This window comes from Anguilla rostrata, chromosome 9 (assembly GCF_018555375.3).
Source record: "Anguilla rostrata isolate EN2019 chromosome 9, ASM1855537v3, whole genome shotgun sequence".
NCBI classification, from domain to species: domain Eukaryota; kingdom Metazoa; phylum Chordata; class Actinopteri; order Anguilliformes; family Anguillidae; genus Anguilla; species Anguilla rostrata.
Window position 1 is genome coordinate 18,079,880 of NC_057941.1, and position 27,101 is coordinate 18,106,980.

The 27,101-nt window shown below is 41.7% G+C and overlaps 1 protein-coding gene across 2 annotated transcripts in view; it reads right to left on the reverse strand.

Annotated features, from left to right (window-relative positions):
• Window positions 1-27,101, reverse strand: part of LOC135263138 (connector enhancer of kinase suppressor of ras 2-like) — a 56,912-nt gene that overhangs the window by 18,683 nt on the left and 11,128 nt on the right. Inside the window, exons 2-11 of one of the 2 annotated variants that reach the window (XM_064350800.1) lie at window positions 20,653-20,816; window positions 18,152-18,354; window positions 12,637-12,724; window positions 9,802-9,843; window positions 8,003-8,122; window positions 6,190-6,249; window positions 5,943-6,011; window positions 3,643-3,789; window positions 741-874; window positions 90-301 (exon numbers count right to left, since the gene is read on the reverse strand). In XM_064350800.1, coding sequence (XP_064206870.1) covers window positions 90-301; window positions 741-874; window positions 3,643-3,789; window positions 5,943-6,011; window positions 6,190-6,249; window positions 8,003-8,122; window positions 9,802-9,843; window positions 12,637-12,724; window positions 18,152-18,354; window positions 20,653-20,816 — 1,239 coding nt within the window. Of the gene's footprint in view, window positions 1-89; window positions 302-740; window positions 875-3,642; window positions 3,790-5,942; window positions 6,012-6,189; window positions 6,250-8,002; window positions 8,123-9,801; window positions 9,844-12,636; window positions 12,743-18,151; window positions 18,355-20,652; window positions 20,817-27,101 lie in introns of both variants that reach the window. The other variant, XM_064350799.1, reaches the window with a different exon arrangement.

The window sequence follows — 27,101 nt, forward strand, 5'->3', positions numbered from 1 at the left end:
ACATGCAGAAGTGCATCTGCTCAAACACAGACACACACACGCGCACATGAATATGCACACACAAACACACACACACAAATTTGGCGTACCATATGTGGAATTGTTGTCCCTATGTCCCTGAGGTGAACTCTGGTTCTTGTCGTACTCATAGCAATAGAGCACGGTGTCCTCATCTATCAGGGTAAACTGCTTTCGGTACTCCTGGTCCAGGAACGAGTTTGGAGACTCAGAGCCCTTTGCCACTGGAACACCACTGAGGTGATGAATCATATCCTCACCAGGCAGGTTTCCTTTCTCATCCCTGCACCAAAAAAGTCTCTCATCTTCTATCATGAACATCCAGACACAAAGGCAATGCATTGCATGGATAAACTCGCAAAAGGAAACATACACCCACCATGTTGACAAGTATATGCACAGTACTTGTACGATGCAAATAACCAGCCAGATACTCAACCGCACAGGTATACGCATTGGACACATACCACTCATTCAGCACCACATTACATAGGTAGACAAAGAGGCATCCTGGGCCCAGAATAAGAATAGATATATACTCAGTTGTACAGCTAAACACACAGACACCCTCTTTCTAACAGGTGAAAAAACACATGCACAGACAGCTTAAGAAATAAAATAGGTAAGAAGACCAATAGTTAACAGGTGTTGAGTTAGACTGTCATCCTGACAGGAGCGAAACAGTACGGAGGACGCTTCAGGTGAAGGACAGGGCTCCGAACCTGGGGGTGTAGGGTTCTGTGGGAGGAGGCGGGATGAAAAGGTCCTGTAGGGCAGAGTTGTCCTGCCTGGACGGAGTGCTGAAGGTGCTGGAGGGTGTGGCCACACTGCTGGTGGGGCTCTGTGGGACGACTGGCTGTGAGTACAGACAGAAACAGCCAATTAAAAAGCAGAACGGCAGAAACACAAGGTCAGGCTTCTGTCCAGGTGAAACCTTACGCTGGTGACAATCAAACACTGATAATTAGAAACTAACAACTTCTAACTTCTGCCCAAGCAAAGACCAAACTAGAGAAAACACCCATTGCACAAGGAGGTGGAGATTGCTGGTCTAATTATCAAAAGATTGATACCTCTGTTTTCTCCTTGGCTTGGGAAGTATGGAAATGATATGACTGAAAGCATACATGGATGGATGATTTAGACATTGACATACACCACAGATATATTCAACCGCACTTACAAGTCATTCTACATCATTCATTCATTGGCAACTGTAAAGTATTGTTTTTCATTTTACTCCTATTTATTCTCAATTTGAAATATCCAATGCTCATCTATGCAACCTCCTTTGTCAGTGAAAGAGAGCGTAGTCAAACACGCATTCTGTTCCCAAACACAATGTCAGGCTTCTGTTCTATTCTGCAGTCCACTAGCTAAGCCTATGCAGACATTGAGACAGAGGAGGACATACACATGTAGCTTGTGCAGGACTGTGAATGGCAACCTAAGCAGAGAAGGCTGTTCATATGCAAAGAGAGAAGGACAGCTCACCTACTCATGTCCCTTCCACCAAGGCAATGCTATGGCCAATTACAGTGAGCTCCATAATGTTTGGGACAAGATATTTTTTCTTGATTTGACTCTGCAGTTTTTGATTTGCACATTTTGCTTTAAGTGCAGAAACACCAATAACATACTTCAAGGGCAATCAAGAACCTAGAATCAAGACTAGCCACTGAAAGGTCTCTTATACCTGCAATAAAGAAGCAATTGAATACACACTGTAAACCATTTGTCTCAAACATTACAGAACCCTTAAATTGGGGGGGGGGGGGTATATCTAAGAAAAGGGTATCTCTAAGAAAAACCAAGCAGTTGCTCATTAAAAAAGGATCCATCTTTGCTCGAGTGCAATTATTGCATTCATTATAGTTAAAAAAAGCAGCCTTGAATATGCTCTAATAAGCCTTCAAACTCAAAGAAAAGGACATAATGCAGAAAAGCATTTTTTGACAGCTTTCCCCATTGTGAAACAAGAGAGCACATGATCCCATTACACCCATATCACAGCTGAGACAGAGGCAGCCATCCACAACCGATAACCTGTGGGAAGCACTATGTGTGTGTGTGTGTGTGTCTGTAAGCGCGTATGTGTGTTTGTGTGTGTGTGGGTGGATGGAGGTGTGGGAGGGTACAGGGGTGAGGGGTTGTGTCAGTAGAGGTAGAGTGCTTTGGGAGGACCTGTGAGTGTGGTTCTAGGAGGGACTGTACAAACCAATCCTAATCCATCACTCACTGTTCTTTTTCTCTCCACACAGCCCCCAGCTCACAGACTGGGACAGTCCCTGTGCCACTGCTCTTCCCACACCAGCAATGCTCCAGCTGTCTCACTAATCACTCAGGGGTGTGTACCACTGCTCCTGCTGTCTCACTAATCACTCAGGGGTGTGTATCACTACTCCTGCTGCCTCACTAATCACTCAGGGGTATGTACCACTGCTCCTGCTGTCTCACTAATCACTCAGAGTGTATACCACTGCTCCTGCTGTCTCACTAATCACTCGGGTGTGTACCACTGCTCCTGCTGTCTCACTAATCACTCAGGGGTGTGTACCACTGCTCCTGCTGTCTCACTAATCACTCAAGGGTGTGTACCACTGCTCCTGCTGTCTCACTAATCACTCAGGGGTGTGTACCACTGCTCCTGCTGCCTCACTAATCACTCAGGGGTGTGTATCCATTTACTCAGTAACAGAGAAACTGGGTTGTCCTGACTGTGCTTGCAAAATACATAGCATTACAGCACACCTACAGTGTGCACAAAGAGTAATTTCTGCAGTATGATTGAAAATCGTATAGCAGTGTACTCATAGTGTTGTATTCATATTGTGTTTATTCATTCATAACCAATGCCATCTGATTAGTGCTGTAGCACTGATATATTGCTCCCCTCCTTTGTCAGTAGTGCACCCATATACACTCTGAACTGTATTTGTGCAACCTCCTCTCTGTCAGCATTCCCCCCCTTAAGGATGTTGCCAGGGCAACAGCTCGCTGTGCTCTTCCCAGTTGATCCCCCAAACCGTGCAGTAAAAACAGAGGCGTGATAGGTTAACCAGGAACTCTGAATACAGAGAGGTTCGTTTTAACAACAAAGCAAAAGAAAACGGCTCTGAATTATACATGTAAGTTGGCGTAGAGAGCAGGAAAAAAATGCAGTGTGTGAGAGGTGACTATTTCTAACCCTTTCTAGGCCCATGTTGGTGTTTTCTGAAGCCAAATCACTTTTAAAGTAATCATATCTATCCTAATTTACCCCAGAAATCAACGCCACAACACTCACCCACTTTCACCGAGTTCCATAATGTGCTCAGAGCTTCATTCCTCCTCTACCGGTTCACCACATCAGCTAATATTCAAGACGGTACAAAATTAATGGATGAAAGTTGGCTGCCTGACATTTGCTTCGGCATCTGTTAATGGAAATGGAGTGAGCAAAGGCAGACAGGCAAAACTATGAGAAGACTAGTTCAACTGATTTATGAGTTAGTCTGTTTAGTCTGACTGCATCAGTTTAGCCTGCAATGCAGTCTCCGATGACAAGTTGAGTGATGAAAGCAGGAATGGAGTGTCCAGCGCCAACAGCGCCCCCGTGTGGTTGTGAGGAGAATGGTTTCCTACCTGCAGGGCAAGGGGCTTCCACCTCATGTTCTTTAGTAAAGCTGGGGCAGAGGTTAGCGTGCTCTGGGGACGTTTTTTTACAGTTAACGTCACACCACTGGGGTCTCCACGCAGAGAGTTCACCAAGTTTTTCAACTGCCATCCCACCTACAGTAACCGACAAGCACAGTCAACACACACATACAAGCGTACACAGAAAAAAACACACATACACACAAACACAGCCACATACAAAACGTACAGCAGTTAAAGCAGGTATGAAAATGCCCATATACTTCATCTGCAGCAAAAAGGCATAGGGGGCAGGAGAACAGGAGAGCCCAATCTTGTTGACTGCATATTAATTATTCATCCTGACATTTAATATGACAATAGAAGCAGAAATCACAGGGGCTGCATAAATTGTTTTTCTTTACAGAAGGTTATACTGGTCAGAAATAGCAATCTTGTACAGAGTGGTCCGGTGTTTTCAAAGTCTGCTCAATTCAATAGTTGTAAAATGTGCATGTTATAAGGAAAGACACATTTAAAGCTACACAGGCACACACACACACACACACACACACACACACCAGCAGGATAGAAGTTAATGTATGAAAAGCTCAATATATGGTTATTTGCACCAAGACAAGACTCGCTGAGCTTATATTTTAGTGTCTTGCAGGGAGTGTTTAGACTGCTCAGTCTTATTTGTATGTTGAAAGTCACCATGATCAAAATCAGTTTATTAATAACTTGGTCGAAATTATGTTAACACTAGCCACTCAAAACAAAATGGCCACTCACATCAGCACATTAACCAGCCAACTGTTGCACACTATACTCTCTGATAGGAGTCAGTCACTCCCATAGTTCACCCACTGATCATGACCAAACATACCTGCCACTCTACTAAACCCAAATGAACAGAGAGCTGATGCTGAACTGTCTCCTACACATGACTTTCTGGGTCTTGCTGGGAGCTTTCTATAGCTAATCATTAATCAGAACAGTGCATAATTCCATATGCATTACTTCCTTTGACAAGAATGCTTACGGCTGCAATGTACTGATTGCCACAAATTTCATTCCTCCTCCACAGGCACATGCCTGTAAAGCCATATGGTTGTTTCCATAGATGAGTTTCCATCAGTATTCAAATGATCATCCATTTGTCATGTGATTACATGGGCTAAAATGAAAGCCGTATGAGGCATTCAAATTCTAGCCTTTTCACAAAGAGATGGATCCGGGAAAAAAATTCTAGCAACCAATTCTTAGCAGGAAGTATTATAGCACACTTCTTGTGTAGGCAATGAGTCATATTTGAGATCCACCAACATCACAAAAACAGGCACAAAAACAGGCAAAGTAGAACATCATCTGATTGTCTGACAAATGCTCGCCTTTCATGGTGAAAAACTAAGGGCCAGATAAAACTTGAAAAAAAAGCGTAAAATACGGCCTGACAATTTTTTTTAGGTCACACGATAGTGTGATTCTTGTCGCAAAGATTCTCTCAGTGCATCTTTGAGGTCTATACCTGTGTCCTGCTTGTGCCTTGATTAATGCCTGCTCTATACTGGCGGAGGAATTTCACGCAACCCTCGTTAATTACCTGAACTTTCGTAAATTCATTGAAATACATAATCAGCCACACTTATACTATCTCCAGCCATTATTTGCGCTACCCCCCTTAAATGCATATGCATTAAGGAGAGAAGCGCACCTTAGATGACTCACTAGATGACACACCGCACTTCTACATGTGTGCTTGTTAGATACATATGACACTCTGGGTCAGAATGTGTCGTATCTGCACTTGTAACTAGTCGCCAATGTCTGACTAAATCTGGCCTTGAGAGCTTTGTCAGATCACGTAAATAGGTCATTACTAGAAGCTTTGCTAATATACAATGTATTTTATCACACCGTTCAACAAGGACAAATTGCAAGATGGGCTAATAAGACAAGTTTACAGTTCCCACAATTTAGCATTACTTATCCATGATTACAACCTGACCTATCAGCACTGAACTGGCTCACCCACATGAAAATTACAATACATAAGGCATGATTTGGCCATTATCCCTTAATTTTTATTTTGTTTTGGCTGCCCCGTTTTGTGATAAATGACCTTCAGTAAATGTTGGTATTCTGACTGGTACATTTGCATGTTGAGAACTCAATTTCAATAGGGAAACATGATGACACATCTTTCACACCTCATTTCATACAGTGGTGATGCCTCAGAAGGTGATAAAATAGAATCCAAATGCCATATGCCAAGGCACTGAGTGTGATTAATGACTGATGCATACCACTGTTTGGAGGTTGACCTGGATGACCTCATCCCCCGCATGAATCTTCTTACAGCGGTCTGCTGGGGACTGAACATGCAAAAGAAAGAAAAGGGTGAGAGAAAAAGAGAGCATGAAAAACCAAGAACTCCAGTAGCATGTACATACAAGTAGAAGCAAAGAAAAAAAAAAACCACACATTATAATATTTATTCAGTAGAATGTGCAAATTTTCATAATTTTATGTGTAAAGCTGAAAGATTCTCACTCCTTCTGTGGTCCCAGTGATGACGTGCAACCCATCATAAGTTGACTTGATGTACATGCCCTGTAAATGAAAGATACATTTTGAGATAAAGGTATGGCTTGCAACAAAACAGACTCAAATAAACACTTACATACACAGGCAAAGTGAGCAACAGCAGGTGTATGGGTGCGTGCATGCAGTCCTGCATTCGTGCGTGTGCAGGCACGTGCGCATGTGTGTGTGTGTGTGCATGCATGTGTGCATTTGCACGTGTGCGTGTGTGATTGCGTGTGTGTGTTTGGGAGGAGAGCTGGAATAATAGGACGTTGCCATGATGGTGGAATTATATCCTGGGCTAACTCTTAATTTAAAAAAAACACTTAATACAAAATAAATATAATAGAAATCCTTGCAGAAAACCAAGCTGTGTATGAGAAATATTGTAGGACCTGGGCCCTCGCAGTATACAAAAAGAAAAAGAAGGCAGAAAATAACTATCATGACACAATGTGCCAGACTTAAATTCACACTTTGAAATGAAGCATTCCAACCCTGCAAACAGTAAACATATCTGAGTCTGGAAATAGCTCAACAGAAAACTTTAACTTGGCAATGACTTACATAAAGAAAAAGCATGAAAAGTTGGTTATGCTATCAACAAGAATACTCAACTAAAAGTACCAAAATAAAATTGGGTTGATGATATTCAAATCCAACATTCAAAAAAGTGTTCTAAATTCACACGTTGCATGAGATTTGAAAATCAAGAGAAATTTCTTATAGATACCATGCATTCAGAGGTCTGTAAAAACAATCCTGCAACTTCGAAGAAAAACTCACAATAGTGCACACAGGGCATAATTAAACCAATATTGATGCTTAATGTCCCAAAGAAGAAAAAAAAAATACACAAATCACTACAAGGTCCTGCAACACCATCATCTGCTAAGCCAAAAAACAGACATCTCAGCCACGAATGCAGCTTATGCTACACTAAACAATGCTAACACTATGGATCCTCAGAAGAACACCTTCCAAAAACATTGAAGGGAACAGATAACATCACAACATGAACAAAATGCATGAACCAGTGGGAGGACAAAAAACACTGTATTAATTGCTATGTTCAGCCTGCACCCCCCACCCCCCCCCACCAAAAAAAAAAACAGTTTCACTTGGCAGATTACTTCTGAGCAGTGAGAGGTATTGAGCAAAGATGTAAGATATGGATTAGATTAGATTTGTGAACACAAACTGGAAATGGAGACTGGCAAACACAGGAAAAATCAGACTGTCCCTACTGCTGTCCAAAAGACGCTGAGACAGAACTGAACTTAATCACAAATTGCACACAAAAAACACAAACCAGAACCAGAACACAAATGCCTGTCACTTCAGATATAGATAAAACAGCAGATCAGTACAGGCAGCCCCCAGTGTAGGAAGGACAATGAGTTACAGGAAAAACTCACTGTACTCATTTCAGGTCTCAAACCTTTTATTTCCTTTATGTTACTTCATTTGATATTACTTACTTACTATATGATTTCAAATTGTTCAAGTTTTTATTCTAATATTGTTCTTTATTTTATGTTATTTAATTAGATATTATGATTTTATATTTATCGCTCAAGTTTTTTTTTCAGAACACACTGTATTTCTCGTCATTGAAATTAACTACTGTAGTTATTATATTGTGCTTCTGATTTTGCGTAGTACTGAAATATACATACTTTGGCACAACAAAATCAAATTTAGATTGAAAACTGAGAGGTGTATTTGTCCAGAATGCATTGCAAGTTAAAATGCAGGTGCGGCATATTGTAGATCTTACCAGTCCCTCGGTGGGGTTGATGTTGGTCAGCTGGACCACTTCCAGGTGGGCAGACTGGGACACTAGTGGGTCAGAGGACAGGGAGATGATGTGGTCGCACACTCCAGACAGTGTCTTACACTGCATAAAGAGAAACACACACAAACATCGCTGTCACACAGCAGAAAGTTCAACCCTCACGCACATACAAACAGGAGAAAAAATACGAGGCAAATTATTTATTAACAGTGCCTTTCAGCTATGAGGTGAATTACACACGCTGTACCACCCACGTACAACATGCTGAGAGCAGCCGTGAAAATCAGACTGACATGTTACGGAGGTGGTCACGCACAGTACAGCTGTACGGCCGCTTTGCTTTCTTTGTTCTTCGGCGGCAGAGGATGTTGAGCGTTCGCTCCTCTTACGCGGTTCCTGTTCTAGTTTACGCCTGATTATGCGGCACAATATAACTCAGGCAAACAAGGCGAAACGGCCGCTGTCTGACGTTCGGCTCTGTTCATTCAATTTCTCCTCTCAATGTCAGTCCGAATTTACCCTGCGCATTTCTCTGACGGACAGAGTCACACACCACTGCAAGTCGTCATCGTCCCTGAGTCCTCTTCACCGGGTTTGCTCCTCCTCACACAAACTCAAGGTGAAAAAAATACTTGCCTACGATTTTCCTGTTCATTTCACTCTCACGACAGAAAATAAAGCCGCCATGTCCACCAGCCAAGAACAGGCAGGGAGGAAAGGTTCAATATGAAAGTTCAAAGGTCGCTGACAACCAGAAGCAAAGCTTTTCAAAGCCTCTCGTATAGTATGAATTACAATTGTTTCACTTCTCGCTGATGATTTTGAATTAATTCTTTTGAGAGGCAGTAACAACAGGAAATGTTAACAGGGAAAGTGAGCAAAACATCTGCAGAAGATTCCAACTAAGCTGCCTCCCAGCTGAGGAGCAGATGAGATGGTGCCAGTGCAGTGGATTTAACTCTAGCACAGAGCAAACACACCCATTCCACTGAACGAAAACCTTCATCCTGAAGAAATAGTCCTGTTCCAGCCCCTTCCCAGACAAAAATCCCTATTCTGGGATCGCTCTCACTCAGCAATCATATCCAAGTCCCTGCCTCTCTCTCACTCTCTATATGAATTCAGAATTTATTTTTGTAAATGTTTCTCAGCTGTGACATCGCCCACAGAATCTGGAAAAATAAGCAGAGTTGAGAAGATGTGTGAATGTGAAGTTCAGTGAAATGTCCTGGCTTGTACTTCGTTTCTTATTATTTTTAAATCCCTGAGACCATGACAGTAAACTAACCTTCAACTAAAAATGTATATTGATTTTCACAACATGAGATTGATGAACATGTTATCTTCCCCCACGTGGACAAACATCGCAACAGTGATATACGACCAAACAATGGTGACATTCATGGCATTGACGTAACAAATAACAAAAAAATTGAGAATACTTGCATTGCAGCGAAAATGCAACCTACTCTGCTTCTCACCAAAAAGGGCCAATTCCTTTTGCAAATTTCTAATTCCCTGAAAATCCAGATCAATCCAGTTCAATTAACAACTCTATAAAAAACCTTGACAACGGAGCCCAGGTGAAAAGATAAACGACACAATAAACATCTAACTGCCAAGACCACCATAGAAAAACAGGGAAGCTGGTGTCCTGTACGCTAATGAGTTTTGTGTCAAGTGCACACCTTTTGATTTAGGCAGATCAGATCTACTCAATCAGTTTTAATTATTATGTGGGTTATGGTGAGATCAGGAAAGCAAATTCACAGTTAACTTACCACATTCAAGATCTTGTTCTCTGTTTCGTACACTGTGCAGTCCTGCAAAAGTAAGATTATGCTTAGTCATCTTTACCTTGAAAGCAATTTATTTAACCCACCGACTCAATGCAGATCCCGTATTACAGGTATGTGAAGCGTAATTATCATAATTACCCACCATAGACCTGAAGTAGCTGAGCTGAGAGCCAGCAAAAGGCAACAGTGGTGGTTGGCATTTGCCCAGATTAAAACACATGACTGAACATCGTCTGCAGTCCAAAGCTGGTTTTTTTTCCTTTTTTTTTTTTAGGAAAAAACACTCCCTCTACCTCTGGTCATTTGCTGCGATCAGCGATAGGGTCTTGCTCCTTTCTCCCTTCTGCTGATGGAAGCGATTTAGCAATGCAACTTGCCTATTTCAATCAAATCTTGCTGCCATGTATTTCAGCATCAGTAAAGCTTGTGATCTGGACATAGGTCAGCACGGAAAAAACAATCCTGGAAAACTAGCTGAACTAAGCAAGCCAGGCCTGTATTAGCTCCTTAGTGGGGATAAATCGGGGTATAAGTGAACTTATAAGTGAACTAATGAAGGTTAGTGGGCAAAGAGATTAGAGGATACCAGCAGTGCTTTACTTTAAATAGTGAATGGAAAGGTTCCAGGCTCTGAGTGGTCCAGAGACAGACTAGTGTTCTATAAACATTGAAAATCACTTCCAGCAGTAGCTTTGTAACTACCTTCTTCAACACATAATACTTTTAATGATTATATTTATATGCACTATATACATTCGTGAAAGCTATATGTGCTATTAGTGAAAAATTATGTTTCACACCTCCTTTTGTGCAAATAGAATCCACACTTCAACAGTCATCACACCAGCAAGGCTGTCGCCATGGTTACAGCCCATCAGATTCCTCCGGGTGTGACCTTGTTTCTGAGCTCAAGTCAACCCCTGACAGAACCACTTTTCCAATCCAAACCCCAGTCTTGCCTGGAGCATTGCCCTGAATACAAACCTTACTGCGGGTTTAGTGATGCCGTCCAGTGTTGCACTGTAAGAAGCAAAATAAAGCACCGCCACAACAATAAATTATGAATGTGCACTCTTCTACCTTCCGCCTGGCCACCAACAGGCCATTGTCCTCAACCGCTGATACAGGTTAAGTTCACACTTCCCTGATTCTTACTGTGTCATTTTTAGTTAGATATTGATCAGAGAATCAGTGCTTAAGGATACTGTGCTACGTTTAAGCATCTGAATAGTCACAACTCTGGAGGTAACAGGGCAGATTGAGCAAACAGCACAGCCCTCCTAATCCTGGATCTTTGTTGAGTCAACCCCTGGTCCAGTATGATATTTTGTAAATGCAGACACATCCTTTTAATTCCAGTAACAAAAACACTCTGTCCAAATCTGCCTGACCGCACACAGAAAGACACACACCTGCAAGCACACCATAGAAGCCCAGAACTCAGAACCCTAACTCAGAAACACTGCAGACAAAGAAAAACTGCAGAGACTGAAATAAAAATACAGAATTAGACTTCAAAGATAGACATACACAGCACTGTATGTCCAACCACTCTGACAGCTGGGAGTGGGAACAGAGTACACAGATCACTTTAGATCCCCTGGCCTCAGTGTCACCAACCAAATGACTGTTCCAGCATAACTTTATTTCTGCTTCCTCCCACACTTAGCAGCGAAAAACCAGCACTGGGATTTACTGCTCTAATAACATTCACCATCACCCACAATGCCATGCTGTTTCTTCACATGATTAAAATACACAGAACAAAGGAGGAGTGGAGGAGGGCGCTTTCCAACAATTCCCATCCCCGCCCTCCAAAGACTGTTAGCCCCTGAAACAGGTTCTGTGTCCCGCCCACCCTTAAATGTTCTCTCAGACTCCAGTTCCCAAACAGAAATCTGACACTGCATTCACCACATGGATCTATGCACAAAAACATACTGAAACCACAGGGAAGCTCATGAGTTTCCCAGCCTCAGTCCAATTGCCTTGGCTTCACTTGGTTGAGCCTGAAGCTCTGGGAAGAGTCATTAGTGGACTATGACTGGAAAGTCAGCCCCAGCAGCACACAGTAGGTCCCAATCCACTGGGGTGTGATTGGCTTAAATTAGCCAGCGCAAAAATGCCTCTTAACTTCTCACCAGATGCTTTCAGATTAACAGCAGCCATCAGCGAGACGTATGCCTCCCCTCTCACTGGTGCTAGTTGCTCTTCTGTGTGTACTATGTGACAGTGACTAGTCACTGGCTCAAGTGTACTGGAACACTGCACATGCTCAGCTGTTGTGTTTCACTGCTGAATGCCTTGGCCTGGCAATGATATGAGAAAAAGGGGTTAAAACTTCTTTATTTTTCTGTGTCGTCATTTTCTCAGAAGCGCACAGGGACACAAGCGGCATTAACAGCACGGCACGCTCAGGCTCAGCCATGGCCAAGGGAGTATTGATCCTAGCACCCTCCTAACTCCTCGATTTTCACCACTGGGAATATAAACTGTGATTCATGTGTGCGTGACCAGTTTCTCAGTACACCACTGCTATGCATCTGTCTGTGTATGAGCTGCATTTGATAACAAGCAGCTGAGGGAATGGAGGGATTTATAATAAGGGGAGAATAGCAGGCAGGGGAGAGAAAATGAGTCTGGATATACCTGAATATATTTTTTCTTGTATTGAAGTAATATAGCAAAAATGTACCTGCGGTATAATGGTCAAGAGAGTGTTTTACCTGTACAGGTGTGACAAGGAGAGGTGGTACCTGATGCATGACTGGTTAGACCATGTTTTACCTGTACAGGTGTGCGAGGCTGATGGTGTACCTGCTGTACGATGGTTGTGAGCTCCAGACACAGCTGGATTACGTTGTTCCTCGTCCCAGAGTAGTCCGTCACTGCTGCAAAGGGAGATCTGAAAAAAAAGTAGCACCTGGAATCAATTGTTAGCAAATTCTTAACTCTGATGCTGTGTCTAAATCACATGTCTCACATGGATTTACACAAGTTACAAAACATGAATTTGTACAGTAAAATGTAGGTAATGTATTGGAAAAGTAATGTCCTTGGGGTCATCTATTACAACATTAATGACAGCTGAAGTCAAGATCCTGTGAAAGTCTGGTGATGGAAATAATAGATTTGAGATGCACATTTTAAAGTTGCAATTTCGTAACTTCAAATAATCATTTTGAATAATCATGCTGACCCAGAAACCAGAACAGAATGTGTTTGGGGCAAAATTCAATAAATAAACACTTAGCTCATACAAAACAAAGAATAAAATGAACAAGGAATAGCAGGTATTAAAAGGCTATGGCACTTATCGCAACCCAGAGTGCACATTACTACCACTGGATGAGTTATGCATTATGTATACTAGAACATTCACACCTCTGTAGACACCTTTTACGACACCTCTATGTCCAGAAATGGAAGTCATAACACTTTCACTAAGCCATTTAGCAGTGATGTGTTAGCAAGAAATTCAAGAAAGCAAGAAAAAGAAGTTTAAAAATTCATTAGTAATACGTGTTGTATCTAGATCATCAGTGGCAAAGGTTTGAAATACACCCACATCACGGTTACATATCCCACACAAATTCAGGTTTCACATGAGAAGACAGCAAGTATGTGCTTTTAAAGATAATATAGCACGAGCATTCTACAGCAATCTGCAGTCTGTTGTCATTCCACAGTTCATCTCTCTCCAGTTTCTCCCTTGTAGCCATTCAACTGTGCCTCAGTACCACTCTGCTTATTTACAGCTGCATTAACCATTACGCTCTCATATCTGTCATTCTTTCTCTCATTCTCCCAGTTAATGAATCTCACTGTAAATTGCTGGCCCACATTACACAGCAAGTTTTGCTCTTTGGAATAAAATCCCGGGAGTTAAAATCAACTCAACCTGAGTGTACATGCGTGACCAGAATAGAACAGACTCTAGCCCAGAGTTGAACTAACTGTTTCCTAGCAGTTGAACTTTTAAATCTCTCCAAGTGTTGAAATCGAACATTCCTCACGGGGGAATCAAAATATTACTTCCATGCAGACCTTCTTCACACACTCAGACCGACAGGCAATTTAAAGTCTCCAATTAGGCGAACCTGCTCGTCTTTGAACTGCGGGAGGAAACTAGGGCATCGAGGGGAAACCAGAGAGAACACACAAACTCCACACAGAGAGGCCCTGGCTTGGCTTCAAACCTGAGACCTGCATGCTGTGGGGCAACAGTGCTACCCACTGCACCACTGTGCCGCTGCTCATGTCAATAAAGCTGTCCTCCTCACGAAGTAATACACCGCAAAGGACGAAGCCTCAACACAAGCAGAAATCAAAGTCCTTCACATTTTTTGTCAAACTCCTGATTTTTGATTTTAGGCTGGTGCAAATAGCTTGAGCGTGTTCTCTGTTTTAGACAAAACTGGAAATCTAGTAAACAGCCAACAAATTAATATAACTATCGACCAGAATGAATCATCAGATTTAAGTCAAGCATAATGCAGATATGATTCACATTCTACAAAATTACCCACCCCTTTATCCGTTATAAGATCAGTGATAGCCAGTCAGTTTGTGTATGATTTATCTTCATATCCCTAATATAAACAGAGAAAAAAATGACAAGCCTCAATTGTTCATCATTACAGATTTTGTTTGCACACACATTTATGTGTGTATATGCATGCATATTTGTGTGTACGGTATGTCTGTGTTTATAGCAGGATGACAGAGAAAGCTCCGGTGTGAAAAGACATGACTGATTACAGAGCCTTTTTCTGTGTGATTGCCACTACGTGGACATCTCAACATGTGCGTGCCAGAACCTGTCTTCATTGAACACAGATAAACCCAATGATTGGAATTACATAGATCACAGCCCCACAGGTCTGTAGAAGGAAGGGTCTTGACATAGTTCCCTAAGCTCCCAATGTAGTGACAATATTGTGCAACACGAGACCATATGCAGGACAAACAAAGAGCAAGAGAAATTCAGGATGGGAAAGCTCTTTACATAATATCCAGTTTACCCAGAGCACCTTACAATGATACACGGCCTCTTCTTAACTCAAACCACTGACACACTGCCTGTCTGCGATAAAGCACTGACACACTGTCTCTGTCTGAGGTACAGCACTGACACACTGCCTGTCTGCGATAAAGCACTGACACACTGCCTCTGTCTGTGGTACAGCACGGACGCACTGCCTCTGTCTGTGGTACAGCACTGACACACTGCCTCTGTCTGCAGTACAGCACTGACACACTGCCTCTGTCTGAGGTACAGCACTGACACACTGCTTCTATCTGTGGTACAGCACTGACACACTGGTTCTGTCTGCAGTACAGCATTGACACACTGCTTCTGTCTGAGGTACAGCACTGATACACTGCCTCTGTCTGCAGTACAGCACTGACACACTGCCTCTGTCTGCAGTACAGCACTGACACACTGCCTCTGTCTGAGGTACAGCACTGATACACTGCCTGTCTGCGATAAAGCACTGACACACTGCCTCTGTCTGAGGTACAGCACTGACACACTGCCTGTCTGCGATAAAGCACTGACACACTGTCTCTGTCTGTGGTACAGCACTGACACACTGGTTCTGTCTGCAGTACAGCACTGACACACTGCCTCTGTCTGAGGTACTGCACTGACAAACTGCCTCTGTCTGAGGTACAGCACTGACACACTGCCTCTGTCTGTGGTACAGAACTGACATGCTGCCTCTGTCTGAGGTACAGCACTGACACACTGCCTCTGTCTGTGGTACAGCCCTGACACACTGCCTCTGTCTGTGGTACAGCACTGACACACTGACTGTGAAGTTAAAAGTAGCTTTTTAAAAAGGAACTTGCTTCTTGATTTAAAAAGTAGAATCAGAAAAATCTCACAAATGCCCAAACATCTGATCTGCACAAGCTGACCTGGGGCTCATTTCATGAATGTTGCAAGGATTGACTTTTTTGGAGGGGTTCACATAGAAATAGCAATTGCAAGCCACAAACATACGTCGCGAAGCACGTTCCTGTAGGCAATCAGTAAATCATTCCTGCATCATTTTTCTTTCACATAACATTTTTCATTTGGGTGTTACATTGCTCTATGTGGACTCATCACGGGTGTCAGGAGCCAAGATAGGAAGGCGTATACAGAGGTGGGGGGAAACTTGGCGCTCAGATTGAACTGAAATTATATGTAATATAAAAATGTCTTTTTAAATATTTATTTTATTTGATCTATTAGGTCTCCCGAGGAGGCCTAACATAGCCCACAATTTATAGCAATATTAGGTGTTTTGCTAGTTGAAATATTCAAATGAAGCCTCTTTCAAATCTTTTAAAACACTTTTTTAGGGCTTGTATCTGTGGGGTGAATTTTATTGCACATCAGGCAATTTTACTTGTTACCACCTTTTATCATTTTTATTATGTTATTTGAATCTTTTTAATATTTGTTGTGTTATTACAGTGAGCTCCATATCATTTGGAGACATATTTTTCTTTGATTTGGATCTGTGCTCCACAATTTTATAGTTGTAATCAAACAATTCACATGTGGTTAAAGTGCAGATCCTCAGCTTTCATTAAAGGGTATATTATACATTTTGGTTTCACACTGTAGAAATTACAGCACTTTTTATACATAGTCCTTCCATTTCAGGACACCATAATGTTTGGGACAAAAGGCTTCACGGATATTTTTGATTAGTCAGGTGTGTTCAGTTGCTTCCTTGCCACAGGCATATGAGAAATATCAGTATCTAGTCTTGAGTCTCAACTTTTGATCGCCTTTGCAGTCTGCTATTGGCCTTAGTCAACAAGCGGAGCAGAGCCAACAGAAGTCAAGGAAGCAATTATGTGGCTGAGAAATAAGAAAAACCTGTCAAAAAGGCTTACCAAAATCAATTGTTTGAAACATCATTAAGAAGAAAGAGAGCACTGGTGAGCTCAGTAATCGCAAAAGGGGAAAAACAAGTTTTCAAAAGTATGCTTTACAGTACATACACATCCGCTAAACTAAATCCAGTTAGGGTACTTAAGTGCACTTTACACTTTGCTTTATAGAATTAAACTTAGATCACAGTTCTAAAATACTTAAGGTATACGACTTTGGGATATAAAGTTCAGAAGTAATTAATAAATGGTATACTTCTGAAATATTTTCAAGTATACTTAAAAAGGGACAATTTAGTTTTATAAAGTACTTAAAAATATACTTAAAATACACTTAAAAATAAACTTGATGCACTTAAGTATACTTAAAAAAAACATTTAGGTCACACTATAAAGTGTCTCTCATAAAGGCTTTATATAGCATATATAATGTCATCGTAAACATGACATAATGGCTTCATAAATGTAATATGTCATGCTGTGGTAATCTGCATCTTTTGAGCAACTCATTACTTCCTAAGTAATCAAAAGGGTACAATCACAGAACATATTTTTGGAGCGTGCCTCTGTCTCCATAAAGTGAAAGGAAATGACATACTTTTGAGGAAAGCTTTCGGTGCGTGAGAGGTCTGTTGTTGTGACACTTTTAGTTGTAATTTAAAGTGATGCATTTTCATGAACTGTTTTTGACAGGATATTGTGATCTGCAAGTGAAAATCCTCGCAAATCACTTAGGTGAAACGAGGCCCTAATTGTTTGGTACAGCGATGTATCAGTAGGAATTTTATTAGAAATTTCACATACATTCTCCCATCTTGTTCACGAGAAAGCTGCACTATTTAATGACACAACAGATGTCCTTGTTATCACACAAATGCCAGCACTCCTGTCAGCAGCAGATTTCAAAGCATTTCAAAGTCCATACTGCCAGCTTACTGGATTAAAAGAGTGAGTCACAAACCCAATATGGATGAGTGCTCATCAGAGAGCTCCTGGTTTCATTACAGAGGAAGGCTAGCAGCACCTGGGGTTCTGTTATCTGACACTGCTGTGCCAGATTCTCTTTGAGTTGAGCCACCCATAATTGTTTCTGATAAACTCTACAAACAAACTACAACAAAAAACAACATTAATTTCCCACACAGCCTAGATTGACTCTGTTACTGGACTATTAGTCATGAACAAGGTTATCAGTGCCCTGAAAGCATTTAAAGGGCATCGCCCACGGTGAGTTGAGTTGTTGGTAATTGATCATGAGTGCAATCTAGGAGGGAGATGCATTGTTAGTCGTGCGTGACACATATTTTTTTCTCCGTTGTTAAGGGGAAATGCAAAGACGATGTCAGAAGAATGTTGGGGCATGAGCAAGGGGATTTGAGGTGTGGAGTTGAGAGAGTATAGAGTTAGCATTTAGAGAGTAGCACTTTGCAAGCCTAACCTATCCAGCCATGCCAGAAGGCTTTTGGCTGCGCCGATGAGGTCCACTACCGACGTGAGGAAGTCATTAGGCAGTTTACGCGAGGTCCGGCCTTCGTAATGTCCGCTCCGCCGGCGACCTGTGATGAAGTTCTGCAGGTTCTTAGCCGAGGCATTGAGTCTGTGCGACAGCGTCTTCAAGTTCTCCGTCTCCAAGCCATAATTCTACAGAACACACAGAACAGACTATCAGGACCCAAAAAGGAACGAGGGATTAAAATTGCACAAAGCTTCCAAATTAAGTTGGCATTATCCTCCCATCTCTCATCGTCAGGGAACAGGTTGCGCGATAAATTAAACAGCTCAGGTAAATAAAGTGTCCAGGTTTTGCAGAGTGTCATCTGGTGGAGTCTGTCACTCAGTGCCAGTCGTATTCCCAATCTGTTATCAAAGGATTGCTTATTTTCAGAGATATAGAGCCGGCCTGGCATTAAACATAGTTTGTAACCAGTGATATAAAAATAATTTTAATAAACAGAATATTGTATTTACTTAAATATGAATCACCCAACTTACAATATATGGATCTGATAATATGAATTCATAAATCCATTCAGCCTACATTGTTTTTGTTTTTATACTGCTATTTCCCATAAAGGTCTCATTTTTCCAATTCAGTTACATGTAGAACAGTCTTTGTTCATACCAGAGTTCAGAAAGGACACACCCAATGTTACAAAGAATTACAAAGTTTAAAAAAAGAAGAGTCATTTACACAGAAAATGTTTGGGAAGATGGGCCGCATAATGTCCAGTCAGCTAATGCCTCTTCCTAGAGACAAAAGCTGCGTTTCCACCAAAAGTACCCGGAACTTTTAGTCCCAGGAACTACTTTTCAAGGAACTAAAATGTTCCTTCAGCCCATGGTTGTCTGCGTTTCCACCGCGGTCTAAAGTCCCGCGAAGATTAGGCAAATTAGCCCACTGACGTATGAAAAAGCGACGTTGTCGTCGGTCCATCTGTCCTATGATTTCTTCTGTAACCCCATACTACCACCAAAGTAGCCTACATTATTTTCTAATAACCAGCCAGGAGGGGTTTATTCCACTTATATACAACGGGTTACCAACAATGACTATATATGGTTACTTTTGTATTTATTGATTTTTATCGATTTAATCACCTGGAATTGAAATATTCTTCTGCAGCCGTTTGGGCATATTTTACCGTTGTCAAGCAAAACTGTCGTTGGTAGTTGAACTTGGACCGTTGTTATGCAACAAATAGGATATAACAGGCCAATAGTCAGATTGTAACTGTTTTATATATCCTCTCAAACACATTCGTTATGTTTTTATGCGAACATTCACTTTCATGTCTTGACATCCGAGGCGACAGAATGCATTCACATTTCCAATATAACTGGCAACAACAGCAGAAAACATGCACGTTGTAAACAATTTGCTGTTTGATTATTTTCTCATCGTCAATTCCATATAGGCTAATCGCAAAATGACAAGAATAGAACGAAAACTCGGACTTGCATGAAAATTTAAATTAGCAGTGGTACAGCCACCGTTTGCTTTCCTTCGAAGTTACTGCTAGCCGAGCAGCGAAGTGTGCCCTCCAGATGCGAACCATGCACCATAAATTAGTCCATAGTCTTCCTGGTCTTTTTGTGGAATTGAAGAATAGCAGAGTAAAATTACGGCAGTCTGAAAAAGCTAAAGGGACGATTACTAGAATTAACCTGTTATTTTACCATGACAAAAAGTGCGGAAGGTGATTTCCAGTTTGCTTTTACTGTATCACCAATGTGAATTACGCAGAACTACCACATACCTCACATAACTGTATCAAACGTTTTGAGTCAATTACAATGGGCTAACAAAGAAAATCCGGAAGAAAATATTCAGCAACCGAATTAATCCGTTTGAATGTTTTGGTAGGTAATATCCTGTCAACGGCACGAATGCTTAGCATTTTATAAAACGAATACTAAAGCAAGAAAAGAACAGAAGAGCACACGTTATAATTCCAAGACGTTGGCAGGCTATAACCAAAACTAGGCTACTGCGCCGCGTAACATACAAGTTTGATTTGAAGTTATTATGAAAATAAAATCGGTTTGCGGCTGCATATTTTTAAACATGGCGGTTGAAATAAAACACTGCAAGTAGTCGACCAATCAGAAATTTTCAGCGCTTGCGCCCCACCCCAAAGGTTCTGGTACTTTCGGAAAGTACTACCCCCCGAGCAGGAACTTTTTTGGGGGTAAAATAAAGCCACTAATTCCTGCGGTTGAAACGCACTGAGTTCCTCAAAAGGTTCCTCGTTCCGGGGTAAAGTTCCTGCGGTGGAAACGCGGCTAAAGGCCCACTATCCACAGATCCAGACCCAGAGCAGCTCTCTTTAGCCAGCCTGACTTATGAGACACCTACAGACCCCATCATGCTCCCCACAGACTCTGTCTGGGAGATGGCAGCTCCACTCTCCAGGCAGACCTGACAGTAACTGGACCCACCAGAGCACAAAGCAGGTCCACTGCCTCCAGGATGAGCTCTTGGTGTCCAATACGGGACACACCCAAGTCTTCCAGCTCCTGGTGGGTGATCCTCAGCAGCTGGTCTCCTCCGACTTTCTCCCGCTCAAAGTTCTGGATGTACTGTTGAAGACAGTCATCCAGCCCTGGGGCAGATAAAGTGATAGAGAGAAAGAGAAAGAGAAAGACTTGAAACTCTGAGACTTGGATATTCCTTTACTGAGTCATAAAAAAAGGAAATTAATTTTAATAAAAGATTAAGAAATATGATACATTCACCAACCACCACACAAATGGAACGTAATCACAGAACATCATAACCATCTGAGAGACAACCCGGTCTCCCATCATGGTAAATGTATTTTGTAGACCCCACCTATCGGCCACATAAATAGTAACCCCAATACACCATGATTTAAAAAACACTTCCACATTGTTAATAAATGTGTAGAAAACATGCTCAACCCTATGGTACAGAAGCAACCACCCTAAGAATGCTTACTAAATCATTCTATGCAGAATTCTGTTCCCTGTTCACCCAGTGAACCAGATTACAGTTTAGTTTTCCTGAGCAAAAAATTCATAAGCAAAACATTGTATCTTCTTTGGAAGGAATATTGTATCCAAAAAAAAATCCCAGATGTCAAAGTGGGAAAGCATCATGACTTTCCAGTCTTAATTAAGACTATAGCTTCAATCACAAAAGAAATAATTATTGCACCCTGTTGTACTGATAGTGTCTTACCAACATCTTTGATGAATAATCCCTGTCAGCTTTTCTTAGTTCTGTTCAGAATTCAGATAACTTCAATTTTCTGGGCAAACAGAAGCTTGACATTCAAGATGTTGTTTGCAATCTGCGTCTGGCCCCCTTCCGTTTATTATCTACAGTGCCGTGAATAAGTACTTGACCCCTTCCTGATTACCTGTATTATTGCACATCTGTCGCACTGAATGATTTCGGATCTTTAGACAAAATGTACTATTAGACAAAGGGAACCTGAGTAAACACAAAACACATATTTTAAATTATTATTTCATTTATTTAATTTAAACACCCATATCATGCATGTGAAAAAGTAATTGCCTCCTTAGTTACTCAATCAACCAATTAACCAAATTTAATTGATAATTAGATTCAGCTGACTAAACACAGCTAGGCTGGATTGCAGCCAGCCCCGTTGAATCTAAACCTCATTCATTTTGAACCTTACTATATATAGTGAAGTAGTGAACCACAAAGTTTCTACAAGCACACTTTGCCACAATCAAAGGAAACCATGGCTGTGTTAAATCAGCTGAATCTAATTATCAGTTAAATTTGGTTAACTGGTTGATTTGGTAGCCAAGGGAGCAACTACTTTTTTACATGGGAAATATGGGAGTTTGATAACTTTTTTCATTAAATAAATGAAGTAATAATTTAAAAAAAGTTATTTGTCTATACTCACTTTCCCTTTGTCTAATATTACATTTTGTTCAAAGATCTGAAACATTCAGTGTGACAAATATGCAATATAGTGGAAATCAGGAAGAGGGCAAATACTTTTTCAAGGCACTATATCTGGGAAATAGAGTAAATGTTTGACCTTCATTCTCCCTCAAGGGGTCGCAGACTCTTGGACAGGCCTTTCTTCTGTACCGATTACAACATTGTGATACTCTCACAGTGCCTAAATTAGAATTATGAATTGGCCGAATAACTCCTCCATGTGCATGTGGCAACACAATGTATAAAACCATTGTTGACAACAGGGAAACCTCATAACAACATACTAGCTGTTTTTGGAAATGTGTTTTATGTATCACCTAATGTAAGCAACTGTGCATTTTTCTATTTTTGAATTGATGAGAAAACTGAACACATGCAGCGGGCATAATTCTAACACTAATCAACCTAAATCTTTGCGGTAAATGATTAGCTAATTACAGATTAGTGAGCTGTCATTACATACAGTTTCATCAGCCACATTCAAGAAGCGCAAACTCCTTCAATTGTCATTGCTGTGCAAAAAAAAGCAGATGTGCTTATCGGAACAGTTTACAATATAGGAGAAACAGAAGTACATTGGCTTGATTCATTATTGCCAGAACTAGCTAAAAAAGTTTCCAGATTTGTAAGTAAACATGCAAAATCACTAAAGCATGAGTACAAATTTTCTATGCTAACCAAGAACCAAAATGCAGTTGAAATACATACGCACATCTTTTCTCTAAAAAGAGAAAAATAATTTTTTTCTCCAGAAATATAATTAGATATGACACATTTTCATCAATTATCCTTAAGTGCAACCTATTACCCTTAGGCGTAATCTATTACTGCAAACAGTCATATATAGGATATAATAGAAAGTTTACTGTAGCTCAGGAGCCAGAGAATGTAAAAGGCTCCTTGTCCTCATTTTAAATCCAGCAGCACCAAGGACAGCTCCCCTGTTCTCTATGAACTAGAAGTGTGTGCTAAAGTGATTCTGAATGTGGCCAGATGTGCATATATGCATACACATGCATGCATGGACTGTGTGTGTGTATGTGCGTGCATATGCGTGTGTGGCCGTGTGAATGCATGCCCACATGCATGCCTGAACATGCATGAACCTTTGCCAGATTTCTAGAAAGATTTTTGAGATAACTAAACATAGCAGCATTGATTGGGCATATACACTAATAAAAAATTGTGGACAGGGCAACAGGAAGGAAATAAAGCAGAAATGAGAGAGAGAGAGGAAGAGGGATACACAGACAGAGAGTGAGAGCGTGACAGACACTCACTGAGACAGAAAGAGAGGGAGAAAGAGAATGAGAGAAAGAGAGAGAGAGAGAGAGAGCCGTCTCTAAGCAGGCAGTGGTGCAGTGACAGCTTTGGCACACAGCTGTGCAAATACCATCAGTCACTGTCTCTGCCAGTGTCTCACCCCACAGGCTTGGGGGCCGCATGTCTACAAGAACACACACACACACACACACACACCCTCAAAGCCAGACAGTGGCAGTTGTCACAGAAACACACACCCGCTGACCTGGCTTGGCATTCTCAGAGAATTGTGGAGCTATTTGCAGTGCCTACTGTAGCCATGGAAATGCGTAGCCCTTCCCTATTTGGAAGGCGAGGAAGAGGTATGTGTCAGGGAGAACACAGAACACCTATGTTACAACAGGACCTTGTGGCCATCATTTTAATAGAACAGGAGATACACCAGTTCACTGGAACACTGGCTCTGCTTGCATTTGGAGGATGTCTTTTACATTTAAGTCTGTTCCCTGACTTCATTGACAATATTACATTTAAATTTTAAATGCTGTATTAGAATGACATGTATTACAAAACATTTTTCCAAAGCTCATAGACTGCAGTTTTCAAAAAATAGAACTGTTAAAGAAAACAGCAATATCAAAAACAATACAAAGATAATGCTAGTAATGTAAAGTAGTAACAAGTAATAGCAATAAGAAAAGTAGAATGGATTGTTATTAGTTGGGTTTAAGGGCCACTGCTGTCTCTGTATGCAGCTGCATATTTTGCTGTCAAATTTGTCTTTTATCTTTCATCTAATCTTTGGTGCTTCAGGCATGGTTGAAAAGTATTGTCAAAATATATATATATTTTTTTAAGTATTCATCATGTTTGAGTGCAGCTTTAGCTCAATGTTCTGTCACTCCATCTCAGCTCCCAAGAGACCAAAGCTTAAAAAAACCAGTCTTTGATAAAAGGCAGCTCTACAAGTCTCCTTTGTCCCCCTCTACAGTCTTCTTTTCCCTCCCATATAGTGTCCACCTCTCCTCTCACTCCTCTTAACTGCAGTCAGGTAATCCTGTAAAACAGGAGCATTTCGGAAGAACAATATGAATGAAGCCAAATGTTGCAGAGCAATATAGAAAGATGCCCGTGGCTTTCCATTCGACCCAAGGCATAGCTGTATTTGAAATGCACATCATTCACTGATATGGGAACTAATTTCACCAGTGTCATCTTTCTGACCCATGAGAAGTACAGACCACACCATTCCCCTTTTAGACAGGACGCAAGATGTCCACTATTACCAAAAGTGGTGCTGAAGGGACCTGTTGAAGAAGCACTATGTATATGTTCAAAAACAAAGAAAAGATAAACAAACACTCACTCATGACTGCGCCAACACACACTCTCTCGCATACACTCACGCACAAACGCGTACAAATACAAAATGAATGTCCTGAGGGGACAAGTCAGCACAACAGAACACAATGAAGCATACGCAGAGAGGATTACAGAGCCCAGAAATCCTCCCCCGGGGGACTGTAAACAAACAGAGTACTCTGTGATGATAAGAGTATTAATTGGTTGTTAATTAGGCTGCAGAGGGTGAGTCATGGTGGCAATAGTACTCCGTTTCCCCAGGGAGAGATGTACAGCACTTCTATCGGTATAATTCATCACTGTCAGATGCAGGACACATGTAGAACAGACACACTCTCTCTTAGCCTGTGTGCTCACACACACACACACACACACACACACACACAGTCAGAGAAGAGTATTTGTATGTCTAGATGGATGTTTATAGCCTCCCTATCACCACACTGAGGGACATGTATATTTTAAACACTTAAAACCCTAAGTTCGGCTTCATGATTAGCTGACTACAAACCAGAAACTAGCAATCCTTAGCCTTTCAGGAGGAAAACCACCACCAGACTGTATGTTTGCATAGCCATTGAGGAAAAATGAAAAGGAAACAGGATGATCAAACAGAGCTGCTTAAGAGTAGGAAGAGTCCTCCCTCTCTCCATTTCTGTTTATAACCAGAGATGTCCATGTCAAAGAGAAAAGCCAGAGAAATATGGCAGGCTGACAGGCAGGCTGGAAGCCTTATTATGCCACACATACCCCTCCAGAAAATGTCAATAACAGCCCTGGAGAGAGCCGTGAGAAAGGAGCCTGTCTCTGAAACCTGTTCCAGGGAAGGGGGGCCCCTGCCGGGGTACCCGTTCATCTGAAAGGCCGCTGCGTCGTGGATCCGGCTCCACAGGACACAAGGTCTGCTGAGAGGTTCTGAAAGGCCCACAGCTGGCATCGCCATCATGGAAGTCCTCAGGGCACTCAGCACTCATGCAGTTTCAGGATGCTGACCCTCTCACTTTCATTTGGGTTAATTCCTGTGTGTGTAAGTGTGTGTGTGTGTGGGTCAGTGTGTGAACATGTATATGCCTCTGCACGTGTGAGCAGGTGAGTGTTAGAGTGTTAGTGTGTCAGCATGTGCCTTTGCCTGTATGTCTCTGCACATGTATGTTTGTGTGTGTGTATTTGCCAGACTTCTATGTGTGATGGTGTTATAGATGATGCAATCACTAGCAGCAGGTCTGGCTGGCTTTAATCGGGTGTGACTGCAGGCACTGTGGGTTAAACTCGCTACGGTGACAAATTCAGCCACAAACAGGGCTACTCTGACTTAGTCTAAGAACACAGCCAGGGTAGTTCGCTCTTATACCCTGTCATACAGAAACAGAGACTGCAGAGGAAAAGGAGGGAGTGAGTGGGAGGATAAGATAAACGTTATTAATGGGCCTATAAAATAACTCACTGACCATAACGCAAATCAAGCATAATTGGTAGGTAAAAGATCAGTCTTGCAGCTGTATGAATAAGCAACATGCAGAATCTTCCATGCAGAGTACTGTCATAAAGCAATGAAATACATCAATTTACAATCTCATACCACCACATAGTCCTGCTGTTATAAATCCAGTATAAAGCTCCAGACTTAGCACCTCTGGGATATTACCATGAGAACACCCTAAAAATTCATTGGAATTACGGATATGCTCCTGAACAAAATGTTAGCCGGCACTACCCCCACACCAGCCCCTTAACCCCATTCCCGCTTTATGTAGATGGGACGAGCTGAACAACCAGCACATACCTGTGAAAGAGGCATGAAATCCCACACGGCAGCTTCCTAGAATAGTCATTGTACCCCTGGACCCCCAATCAAGACCCCCTACATAGATGCATAAAGGAGGGATTACACTCTCCTAACTGGGTGGGTGAAGTGGGGGAGTGGGACTTTCTCTCTCCATCAACTCTCCCCTACCAAATCAACAATATTTATCTCTAAAATCAGTACTATCAGTACCTGCAACACAAAGCTGTGTGTAAGAGTGCATGTGTGTACACATTGTTGTATATGCCTGTGTATGCGTCTGTGTGTTTGTGTGTGTGTGTGTGGGTGAGCGTGACCGTGTGTGTGAGCTTGTGTGAGCATGGATGCGGCTGTGTGTGTGTGTGTGTGTGTGTGAGCGTGTGTGTCCGTGAGTGTGTGTGAGCATGTGTGCGTGTGTGTGGGTCTTCAGCTTCAGAGCTGTGCTTCCACATGGTGACTCTTTGAGGCCAAACGGTTGTGAAAGCCCTCCATGGGGCAATGAGCCCTCCGGCTCAGTTAATCCTCCACCCT